The sequence below is a fragment of the Lichenostomus cassidix genome, chromosome 1, assembly GCF_008360975.1.
Source record: "Lichenostomus cassidix isolate B80296 chromosome 1, HeHo_3.0, whole genome shotgun sequence".
Lineage (NCBI taxonomy): Eukaryota > Metazoa > Chordata > Aves > Passeriformes > Meliphagidae > Lichenostomus > Lichenostomus cassidix.
The window spans coordinates 24258952-24272233 of record NC_139479.1 but is presented as its reverse complement, the minus strand read 5'-3'; the positions used below and the strand labels follow the sequence as shown (position 1 = coordinate 24272233).

The 13282-nt window shown below is 38.5% G+C and overlaps 1 protein-coding gene across 6 annotated transcripts in view; it reads right to left on the bottom strand.

Moving 5' to 3' along the window:
- ARHGEF7 (Rho guanine nucleotide exchange factor 7) overlaps window positions 1–13282 on the bottom strand; it is a 118284-nt gene that overhangs the window by 56983 nt on the left and 48019 nt on the right. For all 6 annotated transcript variants that reach the window (XM_085053034.1, XM_085053029.1, XM_085053056.1 and 3 more), the window contains exons 4-6: window positions 12046–12176; window positions 9423–9624; window positions 366–454 (exon numbers count right to left, since the gene is read on the bottom strand). In XM_085053034.1, coding sequence (XP_084909160.1) covers window positions 366–454; window positions 9423–9624; window positions 12046–12176 — 422 coding nt within the window. The remainder of the gene's footprint in view (window positions 1–365; window positions 455–9422; window positions 9625–12045; window positions 12177–13282) is intronic.

The window sequence follows — 13282 nt, the reverse complement described above, 5'->3', positions numbered from 1 at the left end:
TAATCATTTTAACACAGCAGAATTTCAGTAATTCGTAGGGATTGGGGAATATTGATGGCATATGGGGTTGGGAGAGAAAAGGGAAATTAACAACTAGCAAAACAAGTAAAATGAATATAATATTACATAAATGCCAATCATTCGTTTATTTTAGACTATAATTTTGCACCATGCTTATGAATCCACCTCTGTAATATTTTATTAAACTAGTAACAATCTTGTTTATATGAGAATGCACCAATACCCCTATCTAGTTTTGGTACTTGCTGGCAAGACTGCCTTTTTTGGGCAGAGAAGAGCATTTAGTTAAATGACATTGTACTGTATATAATAGCTCACATGGAGGAAAAAAAAAGATCACTCACCACGTTGTAATAACTTTTGTTAATTGCAGATGTATCAAAGCCCTTAGGTGGACTCTTCAATGTACCTGATTTGGGGGAGACTGGTTTTTCTGAAATATAAGATATTTTGGGGTCAATGGGGTGCAATTTCACAGCTCAACGCTAGAGGTCAAACAAACTGCTTTAAAATATTTATCGTCAGATACAGTGAAAATGGTGCTTCACTGAGAAACATACATAATTGTACTTGAAATTACTGGTAAAGAATGAATATGTTGACAACAACTTGAAACTCTAGCTCAATGAAGCCAAGTAGAAAAACTCCCATTCTTTTTCCTGGAACCAGAAAGTCAGTTAATGAAACTGGCTTTTCCAAAATTATTTTTTAAAAACAAAATGTTGTCATAAACTGCAATAAAAAAAAAAACAAACCAGAAAAAAAAAGTATCAGGTATTTCCAAAGTATATACACACTTTCAAACAATAGTAGTATTCAGTTTTAGCATCAATTTAATGTACTCTGTGAAAGCAAGTGACCAATCACAAGCTGAACATTCCAGAGGTGAGACATTACAGTCCCATTGAAACAGAGATTCAGAACACTATACTAATGAATTGACTTACCTTATGCCCAGAAAATCATCTTTTAACACAAATTATTTTTTGCTATTATTGACATATAGAATAAAAATGCTTATGCACTTAAGATAAGGGTTCTTCATAACAATAAATCCTCCCTATTATCCCATAGGGAATCTATCCCTCAGTAATGCATGCTCTTCCTAGAAGGACAACATTAATCTGCAAGATCAAAACAACAGTCCTGAAAATTACCCAAGTGCTGGTCCAGAACAGAGAGGCAGAGAAAACACACCCCTTAAGCCTTCCCTCCCACCACTACCACTCCTCTAAGTCTATCACAGAGGAGCAAACATGAGGTGAGAGAATCAAAAGCATCATGCTGCATGCTGGAGAAACAGCAAGTAAGATTTACAGCCTCTCTTTTTGATCTCTCACACTTGACTGTGCACTCAACCAACTGAGAATGCTTGTGAGACTATGTTTATCAGGACATTATGGTGTTTTGGTTTGTTTATTTTTGTTTGCTTTTTAAATAAAGGCTTGCCTAATACACAAATTTCAAAAAAGCATTTGAGTAATTTGCATCGAAACTATAAAACAGCAAATTGTCAACTGAACTGCCCCAAACAAAACCAAAGAGCATTAAAACATACCTACTAAAAGTTCTACCTTTATTTTAAAACCAGGCTCCTGTTTCAAACACATTTTAATAAAGATATATGAATAATTTAACTCTAGTTTACCTGACACCTCAGGCTAAGAATAAATTATGCAGGTCTCAAATACAGACCTGCCTTTCCAGGAGAAACCCAGTCAGCCAAGCTAAGGGTCAGCGATGGAAAATTCCCATGGACAGTAGAGCTGACCAGTGAAGTAGAACAGTCCCTGTGGTATCAGCCTCTCCTGAGCAATTTAGTCCTTCCTCAGGCTGCCCAGCTGCAGCCCATGCATGATTCCATCTCAGGCAAGCTGACTCCAGGTGCAGATCACCCTGTCATTTTCAGTACCAGGACAGCCTGGCAGCCTGAGGCTTTAGCTAACAGTCCATGAAGAGCAGCTCAAGCCCCATGAGCACACAAATGCAAGTATCTTTAAGGGGATTTGTTCTGTATTGCACTGGAACTCCCCTTCAAAGAAGCTAATCTAAAAGTAAAATACAGTCTTAAAACTGCCAAACAGGGACAAAAAAATTAAATATTCTCCTTTCCACATTCAGGGATGACAGTAAAATCCTTTTGCTTAATATCCCCTGCCTACCCACCCCACATCAGATCTAAGCTGACAGCACAAAAACTGTTAGACCCAGCAGTTATCCAGCTGGGAACACTGATGCTCTCAGCCACCAGCCCAGCAGTACATCCATGCTCTGCTACACAGCCAAGTAATTCCAAATGACAGGACTCCTCCCACCCCCTTAGAATGAAGCCGTAAACTCAAGCAGATTTGCTATCAAACACTCAGTGTGAAAGAACCAAAAATTATGTCATATGTATTGCTACTCAATATATTCATCTGTAATGCTACTCTTTATGGAACAATTACAATTTGTTTTCTTCATACTGAATGAGGAAAATGATGTCATTCACATAAACTTGGTGATTTGCTTTCATTCTCTGTGGAAGTTCTTGGACGTATCCTATAATTCATAGTGACTTGCAGGTTCACTAAATACCTAAGAGTTTATTAATCATGTGCCAAAAAGCATGAAAGGAGAAACCAGAGTTATTTAAGGACAAAAGTAAATACTTGTCACTGATTTTATCATAATACAGATGTCTTGAAAGGAGAAACAAGAGTTATTTAAGGATAAAGGTAAATACTTGTCACTGAATTTATCATAATACAGATGTCTGACCATTGTAAAGTTGGCTGATCACAGAATTCTGGCTCTTTGTCATCTTATAAGGTGCAAAAATACATCTCTTCTCGTAAGCTGAAGAGCTGTGGGAGATTTTTTTGCTGAAACATAGAGTTATTTACATTGCCAGCTGTTCAGCTGATTCAGTTATCCATCAGAGACACATAGATGTCCAAATTCAGATTTAAAGACGGGACAGAAAAAAAGAATCACACATTCCTATCATTTTGCCTGAACAGCCATAATCAACATTTAGCTTTCAAAATGTAAAGGCCATTTCTATTGCAGAAACACAGAATTAGACACAGCAAATTAATCCAGCTGTCTATCATGTCTGGTATTCTGCCTCCAAGCACTGCCTTGCTTCATAAGGAGGAATAAGAAACAGTCTTGTTGCAATTAGCTTATTGCACAATGCATTACACAGAAGAAAATCCTGATCTGGCACATAAGAAATCACTTTCTTTGTTTATGCTAAGTTAAGTGTCTTTTATTATCCTTGGTAATACAACATTAGAGTACTTTTGCAAACAGAGCGTACTTCATTAAACATTACAATGAGGCATCACCCCCATTCAGCACACTATGTCTTTATGTCTATGAAGTCCATAAGTTTTTGAAACATCAACAAAACCCTGGCACCTTGCCCACTCCACAGAAGCTCTGTTTCTCAAAGCACTGGAAGAGAGTGACCGCAGCCAGACACCAACACTTTCCACACAGAAGATTTTTCCATCTCCCCACTTTTGTCCCAGTCACAATGTATATGTTACATCAGCATTGAAAGCACAACAAAAATGGCTCAGTGTATGATAAAATCCAAAGCAAGCAGGCATCTGCTCAAGTACAGGAAGAGATGGCATCCTGCTGGTGACTGAAACCAAGAGCTAAGGTACCACTGCCCATTTATCTTGTGATCAAAGCATCACATTCAACTAACCTCAGCTACACTTGATAATGCATTGAAGTGTCTAGTGGTTCATGGTAACCAGATAGAATTCACTTAACAGATCGTTTTTGGGTGGAGAATGAAGGTAGCACTGGCTTTTTAACATTACTCTTCCAGCAAATAATTACCCTCAGTGGAAGCAACTGTTTTTATAACCTTTCCCTAAGTAGTACATAAGATATGATATCTTATATACTAAGTAGTATATAAGATATCACGAACTCCCTAAAAAAAGTTCTTATTCTTCACAATGTAATTGGCTGTAAACAGATAATTGACCCAGTCCTTTGAATGTTTTGCTTCTATTTTAATTTACATGCCTTCAAATTACTTGACATTCCCACATTCTGTCTTGTCATGTTGCCTGCAGTTTATACCACATTCATTTTCATGCAACACTCTACTTCGTGCTACTCCACAAAGTATTTATTCCCTTCAGAAGATACTTAATTAAAGCATTTTTGCCCTACTGCAACAAGAATACTCCTTCATGTTTCAGCGATTACTGCACCGTGGTGCATCATCCAGATAAAAACATCCAATTTGGGCTATTTCATCCTACATTAGGGGCAGAAGGATGTGCCAACTGGAACACCAAAAGCTATGTGGTCCCTAGCAGCGAAGTGCTGCAAGCAAGTTCCTTCTTCCTAGACTAATCAGTTCAAGTCCAAATACAGAGGGCAGGCCTGAACTCGTTCCCAGTTCTCAAGAAGGCTCAGACATTGCTGCAGTGCTCCACTCTGCAGTAGCCACTAGCAGCCCTTCTGCCCCAATAGTATTCACTGGTCCTAACCTCTATTTTATTTGTGCCTATAGAGTTACATTTGATAAGACAACAAAATAGTCCTCTGACTGTACATGGTTGGGAAGAGAAAAACTAACATTCTTGGGGGGTTTTAGTTATTTTTTCTGTTCCTTTTCTTTTTTTTGTCCCAAAGCTAAAAGTATAATCTGTCCTTTCCTGCACTACAGGATGGAAACGGCCAACACGCTACTCTTCCACTATATTCTGACCTTTTCCCCACACTGATTTTGTTTTTTTAACATCCAAAAGAAATACTATCACTCTAAATTGCACTGGGCCTGACACTAATAACTGCCAGCAAAGCATAACAGAGGCTAGGGCAGTAATGATACATTAATTTCTGCAAACAATTAGAATGAAGTTTGTGACATATCAAATGTAGTTTTTACAAAGCTATATTCCCTCCTGCCTAATCTCATGTCATTTAAAGGGATTATGCTAGGACAAAACTCAGCAACTGACCATGTGATTTTTTTAAAAATCTGATTAACATCTGACAGTAGCTAAGCAAGTACATCCCATTCTGGCTAACCACTCTTCTTTTCATTGCAAGGGAACCCTCAAAACTAGGTCTCCACTTCTCTCTAACTACCGTGTGAGACAGAAGCAGCACTTGAAGAGACAGGACTCCTCCTACACCTTCATCCCTTCCTGCTCCATTTTATGTAAGCAAAAACAACCTCAATAAGGTCACACTGTCAAATATTTAACAAGTTTACACATTATTTATCTTTTACCCTCTGTCACATGTAACAGAAGAGCTATGAAAACAAAATCCTTTCATTTCAAAGTACTTCCTGACTAGTGATCAAAGAACACTTAGAAAGGTAAGATGTTACAGGGTTTGAAAACAGAAATGAAAATATATGCACACGAGGGAGGGAGAGAGAAATGGACCATATTTTTTAAGCTTACAGTGTAGGCACATACCTGAATAGAAATTACTACTTTTTCTTTTAATATTTACATGTCTGATCATAACTACCAAGGCTTTAAACAAATCCTCTTTTTCCCTTTGGGTCAGGGAGGGGGACAGAAAAAACACACACTCAAAAGCAAAACAAAAACAGTTTTCCATCTCAACCAAATTTATTTTCCCCTGTAAAAGTCACTGTCCAGCCTAAGAAAACAAAACACTGTGCTTTGCTCAATAATCTCAGTATGTGCCCTACAACCATTCATAGCTCACCTCATACCTATATTAGCATTGTGTGCTAACTCTAATCACTCTGGCACAGTTAAACAAACAAGTTATAACATGGACACAACTACGATGAGATCCCATAATATGTTCTGCTTGTGTAATTTATGTAATGCAGCCTACTTTTCTTACAAAACCTTTAAGAAACCAATGTGGGTAAAGGCAGCTCCATGGCCACACATCTTTCTTCCCTTCCTTGAATATCTAACTTCAGAGCCACTGTACAAGCTAAGATTATGTATCTACAGCTTTTTTACACTAGAGGATTTTAATTTAGAACAAAAATCCATTTCTCTGAACATCTAATGCCTATGAAGGTAGTGGGAATTAAAACAAAAATACACATGCATAAATAACTCCACTCATTTCTTCTTTTACTCAATATGCAGAAGTCAGGTTACAGCAGACTGAGGGGATTTAATTTAGTCAAACCCAGGAGTTTTAGTCATGTCTCAGGAGCTCTCTATATAATGCATCATCCTGCACCAAATTTCTAACTATTTGCAGTATTTTCAGCTACATTTCAGAGAAGGAAGAAGGGTAGAATCATACTGTCAATGCCAGAACATTTTACAGATGAGAGGTCCAGGATGAGCATATTTTTCATAGAGACCTCAATCAAGAATGAATATTTCAACAATCCTATCTGGATCTTTTTTCAAAAATCAATCCATTGTAATACTGACAGAAAACACATTTGGAATTTGACCTAGCAAGACTGCAAGTTGCCCTAACTAATTATTTTAAAATACAGGAAAAAAGAGCACTTTTATGTTTCAACCTCATGCTTAAGGCACGAAGGCACTTAAAATACTTCTGAACTAGGAAAATCCTTAAGTGAGGTATATATTGTTACTAGGAAGTCAAGAAAAATGGACAGTGTAAGATTATCAACTCAAGAAATGGCAAGTCTCCTAATGAAGACAAACAAAGAGCAGGGACACAGGAAAGCAACAGAGACTGTGAAACCATACATATAACGTAGATGATACTTCTCATGAACACTCACCAGCACTATTCAAGTAACTTCAGAGTTTTGTAATACACAGCATTATATCCTTGTTTCATCAAGGACAGCAGAACAAAGCAAATCCAACAGTAGCACACAGTGACAATGCACTTGGATACAGAAGGGAGGAGAATTATAGAAAAGCCCTTTCTCTAGGATCTTCAACAACACCCACAAAGCAAAACCCAGTCGAGAATAAAAATATTCCTAACAAGTTTCATGGAAACAGCCAATAAAATTAAAAAACACAGTGCAGAAAAATTGCAACAATGGACTTCAAGTAAGAAGAATTCAGTATACTTGAAAGCATGGGTAAAAGAAGTCCCACTAGTGACAACAAAAGCAGAAAAGGCTCACAAGAATGATAATTTTGTTAAAAATTAGTGGCATGTCCAAGAAAAAACAGGAAAAGTAGATGCAAACTGACATGGATCAAATATCACAAATATATACACTGACCACACACACAAAAAGAAGCAAAAGCAACTAGGAGAAGTCAAGCCACCATTTGAAATACACCTAACATGGTCATAAGGGTAGTAGCAACAAAGCATTCCACAGCATGCATACATACATGAAGGGGTAAAGCTAATCTGCAACTCCACAGTTAAAAACACGCTAAGAAGCTCTTGGTATGTCGTGCTTCCTTCTACCACCCCCCATCCTCCTTATAAAAAAGTCAACTTCATACAATTCAAACATATACCTACAAATGCATAAAAGCAGGTTAAAATGACTATTTTGATAAATTACACAGTACCTGTTGTGCTGATTTGATAGTAAGAGAACTAGCTATATCCATATCTGAAACCAGAGAGGACAAGTGAAGTTCCATAAAGTACTGGAAAAAGCCAAACAGAAATTTTAAAATGGAGGAAGAAAACAGAGAAAGCTCGTGAGCTACAGCTCAGTCATTTCAACTTTGTAATACTCAATGAACTAAGCTTCCTGAGAAGAAAAATTCATGGGCACATATTCCCTTCCACAGAAGAAACTGAATATACAAGACAGCATTCCGAGAATGCAAGAAGTCTTGCAGAAGCCAGAAGGGGTAAACTGTTGTGGCAGAGAGAATACACCTATACAGTGTAGGGAAAAGGACTTGGGAGAAAATTCTTCTGAGGGCAAGAAGTCAAATTAAAAACCATGTCGGCCCCAGGGATCAGACAGGGTTGGCAAGGAGCCACAAACATCAGACTGCACTTGGTACTAACCTTGGCACTGCAGCTTGTTGTCTCTTCCTACTTAAGAGTTACTTCACCCAAGTGCAGTATTCTTAATAAAACAAGAACCACTTAATTCCAGTTACTGATAACTTCTGGTTCTTTCATATTCACTGTTAAAGCTATTTCTATTTTGTAGCCTTAACTGCCTACCCAGGTTCCAGTCCAGGAATTGAAAGAGATCAAAACTGATGAAATCCAAACAAGATCTCTACAGCAATGATTTAAATGAATAACAATGGGAAAAGAGGATAATCATGGCTGATGCTACAACACTACAGACAAAAAACAGGCTTAAAGAATTGTATCTCAGGATAAGCAGCATCTGAGAGATCTCTAAAGAACATTAAAGCCAAGTTTTACATTGCGACCACGTCGAAGAGAATCTGGTTGAAAAGGACAACGAAGCTGAAGATCTAAAACTAGCACTTTGCAGCAAAGGACTTAGACAGCAAATCAAGGAAGAAAATAAGAGGATGCAACTGGAGGAGAAAGTTTAAAACCGGAGTTTTGCTCCAACAATCTCACTTTGCAATCAGGCATCTGAATAGCTGCCTCATAATGGGAAAAAAAAGTTTTAAAAGCCATTGCAATGACTTTAGCAGGGCCCAAAAAGATGTGTGTTTTCACTGGAGCTGTGACAAAGGAAAGAGTGGTAAAGCCTTCCGGAGACCCTGGGTAATTTTATCCTACCAGGCTTATCCCTGATCTCTGAAAATAAGCTGAGACAAGGAAAGGCATGGGGTAAAAAACAGAAATAAAGGAGACAGAGAAATTATGTCACCCACAGCAATGTCCTAGAGGATTAGAAAGGAACATTACTTCCGATATATAGATGACATTTACAGAAAACACTTCACTGTATAAAGTTCAAAATAAAACTTCAGTGGAAGGATAAAGTCTGTATCAAGAAAAGCTGAAGGCACATGGACAAGAAAGAAAAAGAAAAATCACAAATACATTATCTTTCAGAAGTAGATTTTGATAGAATTGGGTTTGTTTCCTGCAGTTGTTTATTTCTAAGTAATGGGATGTGTTGAGTAATTTTCTTGGTTGGTTTGGGGATTTTTTCTGGTTCATTTTTTTGGTTTTTGTACAAAATCTCTCACTGTTTAAACCCAAAGCACCAATTCAAATAATGGCACAGCATCTGAGTGAAAATTCCAAATTCTAGGAATTCGAACCAAGGAAGTGAGAGCAGCCCAAATGTGACAGACAAGCAAACAGAATGGGGAGTAGCACACTTACTGCTAATTCAGAAGCCTCTGAGCATTCTATATAGAACTGAGGTGGGGAAGTACAAGTTCCTGTGCATTAATGATTATTTACTGAACTTCATTCACAGCAAAGTCAAGCTTAAACAAAAAGCATTAGAAATTTTAATAAATCAACCAACCATCAAACTCTATGCAAAGCAAGAATTTCTGCAAATATGCCCCTTCAAAACTCACCATTTGATTTTATTTCTCGTACGTAGTTGCTTGGAAACCACCCTGTTTTTCCATTTAAGGTTCCTTCCCACCAGCCTCCTTCTTCCACTCTTGTAACATGAATAATATCGCCTTTTGAAAAAGAAAGTTCATCTTCATTTGTCTGTTGAAAGTTAAATTTTGCTCTCACCACCAACTGATGGTTGCCGTTATCTGTCATGTCCTAGTAAGGGAAAACAAAGAATAAAATGATTAAAGATTTAAGTAATATTTCCATGAGCAAAACAGAAATACCCATAAAATGGAAATAGCCTTTCCTCCACACACAACAGTCCCCACACATTTTCACTCAAAAGCCTTTATAAGGAGCAATTTAGCATTTTCAGTATTTCTGTCATTTTTAACCTATGCATTTTTATAAGCCATGGAAGTATACAGTCTTATTCAAATCAGAAGGAGTGAACAGACCCAAAATGAGAATTATTATTACTCTCACAAAAAAAAAAAAAGAAAAATCCACATACATTTTCTCTAACTAGCATAAACTGAAACTGCCTTTGACAACTACAAAGAAGCAAAGGCTTTACATTAGAGTTACTTCCTAAAATTTTCTGTGCTGCAAAGAGGAGGAAACTGAGCTGGGTTTAAATTAATCTCTGATATATTTTGAGCTTGCAGCTCAAAACCTTTTCCTTTTTTCCTGTAACAGATCAGGCTGGAGGGTTCCATAGCTGAAGGTGCAAGCCTCCGTGGCCTTCCAATGGAGAAGGAGAGAGTTCTTTCACAAAACCTATGAAGAGTTATGCAATTTACCTTGAATAAGTACTCACAAATCATTTCTTTCAAGGTTAGCAAAGCTGGAAGCCTGCAGCATGTCAGACTTGCAGCTGTCCATATAATACTATGTATGCATACTCACCCCCTACCACAGATATAAAGGTAGATTATCCCTCTGTCCTAACAATTAAATGTTCTTAGAAGTAACTAATAAGTCTTTCAAATCAATGATGTTCAAATTCAGCATTTTGTCCTTGAACGTCAATTTTAAGTATCAGCATCATTCAAGCATTTCATGAGAGTTTGGGCAAACCTTTATGCTAAGAAAGTGCAATACTTGGACAGCTTTAAATGTATGCATCGGAACTGAGAGAACAGGACTACAAATCATGTCTGTCTCTATCATAACTAAGGATCAATACCTGTATAGCTAAAAAAGTAGCTTAGTGAGAAAATGACTGTGTGAATAATCCTAGTCAGCTATCCAGGTAGAAAAACTTCACCTACATGTTGTCTCCACAGTTGACATAATCAAAACACTGCATATTGTCACTGGGATCTTATAACATGTCAGCTTAACTCATAACCCCAGCAACCATGTTACTGTATCAAAGCTCAATATAACTTCCACCAGAGTTGGCTGACAAACTACAGGAAAATGAGGGCAAACACAACTTTGAAAATATGCAGAAAGCCACAAGATACTATAACTCCCAGTGTTTAACAATTTGATCGGCATGTTTTCAAACAAGTGCCTCTGCCTTAGTTCTCTGCTTGTACATCACATGCTTCCATCCACTTTGCTCAACAAATGAAAATGTTTTGCTTTAGTAAATGGTAAAAAGCCACAAAATAAGCAGAAACACTGCACAATGAGATCAACTACAATCCCTTTCCTTGCCAGGATGGCTTTCCAGCAGAGGAAATGACTATAAGCTTGGTGAGAACAGTTCCAAACTGATCATCTACAGCAACAAAACCAAACTAGTAATTTCTTGGGTTTGGCCATTAGTTCTCTTTCCTTCCTTCTTGAACTTCTCTGCTCTGACTTTGTGTAGAGCAACTCAGATCACTGAAGTGACAGAAATACTGAAAACACTGATGACTTCAGTGATCCAGCTAACAGCTTGTCCCACCAATTGCTGCATCCACAAAACTGAGTGGGCTGTGAACAGAATGAGAGCCTGAATTAGTGGCCTAGGGCAAGAAATTGCAAAGGCTCTGCTACCAGAGAAAACACATTACACCACACCTAAGAAAGCCTCGGAAAAAGCAGCTTTTGTTATGGATCTGAACCCTCCTTGCAAACCTTCAGCGACTAAAAGCATGTTTTATCACAATTTCCATGAGGTATGCAGCCCTGATTTCAGCTGTACTATAAAACAATGGTCCATACCACTCAGTTAGCTGAAGGCAAGTAGAAGGATCAACCTTGAAATACAACAGAAAACAGGAACAACTACCACTACTGCAAAGGTTAGAAGTATCACCTCCACTGAGGTTTGAATTACCTTCAATCATCACCCCTAAACTCAGAGACAGAGAGAAAAGGAGATTTTTGCCTTTGGAAAAGCAAGTCCTTATATCGAAAAGAAAAGCGTAAATCCAGGAAGATACTGTCCATGCAGACAACATGGAACACTAAAGAGGGAAAAAATAATTATAAGTCCACAAAAAGCTGCATGTATTTTGAAACATCATATGAAAAGCTGCAAAAATAAACTCACAGGCTAAAAATACAAAGTGAAAGAGAGGAAATAGTTACTTTGCTACACTATAATTTACTTAGAAAATTCATTTTTAAAAAAAGGGAACAAAAAGGGAAAGAAAATCTCACCACAGCATGTTTGATTCTTCCAGAACTTACCAAACTCCGATACTGTCCCTGAAAGAGTTTTGAAGTTCTACTGTGTGAAGACTGGGATCCCAGAGAATCAAAGGATTTTATCCGATGAGATGAGGGACGTGCACATACAGAGTCACTGCCCAGCCCTATGTCTGTAGGACGGTGGAAAAAAGCAAATATTAGAATTTGAAAAATGTGCATCTGTAACTTCTGCTTACCTCTGTAAAATTCACATGCTTGAAGTAGATTTGATGTATCTGCAGTTGCTCAGTAATTCAAGATTTACAAAAAATTATAGCAATAAATAATCTAAAATCCTGAGACACAGACAATTTCTTCCCCACATAGACAAGAAAACAATTTGGCCTATTTGGAGAGAAGGGTGTTAGGGTTGTATTTCTCTATTCCTACTCGCTACCAGTCTATTTAAAGGTAATTAACCAGCATCATTTTAGCTGGCAGCCAAGAATTTTGAATGCATAAAACTTGCTTGAAGTGAAGCCAACCACATCTGTTTCTTAGCTCTTCCCACAGCCCCCCCATCTCCTTCTCAATTAAAACATTCCTTCCACTGTCTTTTTTCCTACATTCCTTTGTCTCATCCCCTTTCTTTTTTGCCAACTAAGCTGTTTTTTCTTTTTTGGAGGGAGGACTAGGAGTAGAAGAAAGGAAAGAAGCTGCTTCTCAAGTAAACAACACCCTCCCAAAAATCTCCCTCTTCCATGAGTCTCTCCTCTGAGAAGCACACCCATGTGATATGTTCATCTGAAGGGTTATGTGCCATCAGGGGCTGCTGGTGTCCCTTATGGGCTGGGAGGCACCAAGGGAGCAGCAGGACAGGGCTCACCCCACCATCCCTGCTGGCAATGGGGCAGCTGGGGGCACCAGGGCTGCTCCAGCCCTGGGCACTGGGCTGGCACCTCCCTGGGATGGGGTGTTGCCAGCCAACAGAGACCTTTGTGTCCTGTAGATTCAGGAGCCACAGCCACACAGGGGCTGCACCAAAAGCAGCCCCCAAGAGCCAGTTACAGTGCTGGCTGCAGACTCCCACAACCCTACTGGGAGCCTCTCCCCACATTACAGTGGGACAGAGGCTGCTCCTGGCTGCACCAGTGTCCCTATTCTCACAGCCAAAGTGGGATGCTCCCAGGGCCCTTGCATGGGGCAGCGGACAGACACTGCCACTTTGAGCAAGCATAGCAAGTCATTCCTTTGCTTCATGTTTTCCACATACAAGGAAATTACTCAACGAGCATCA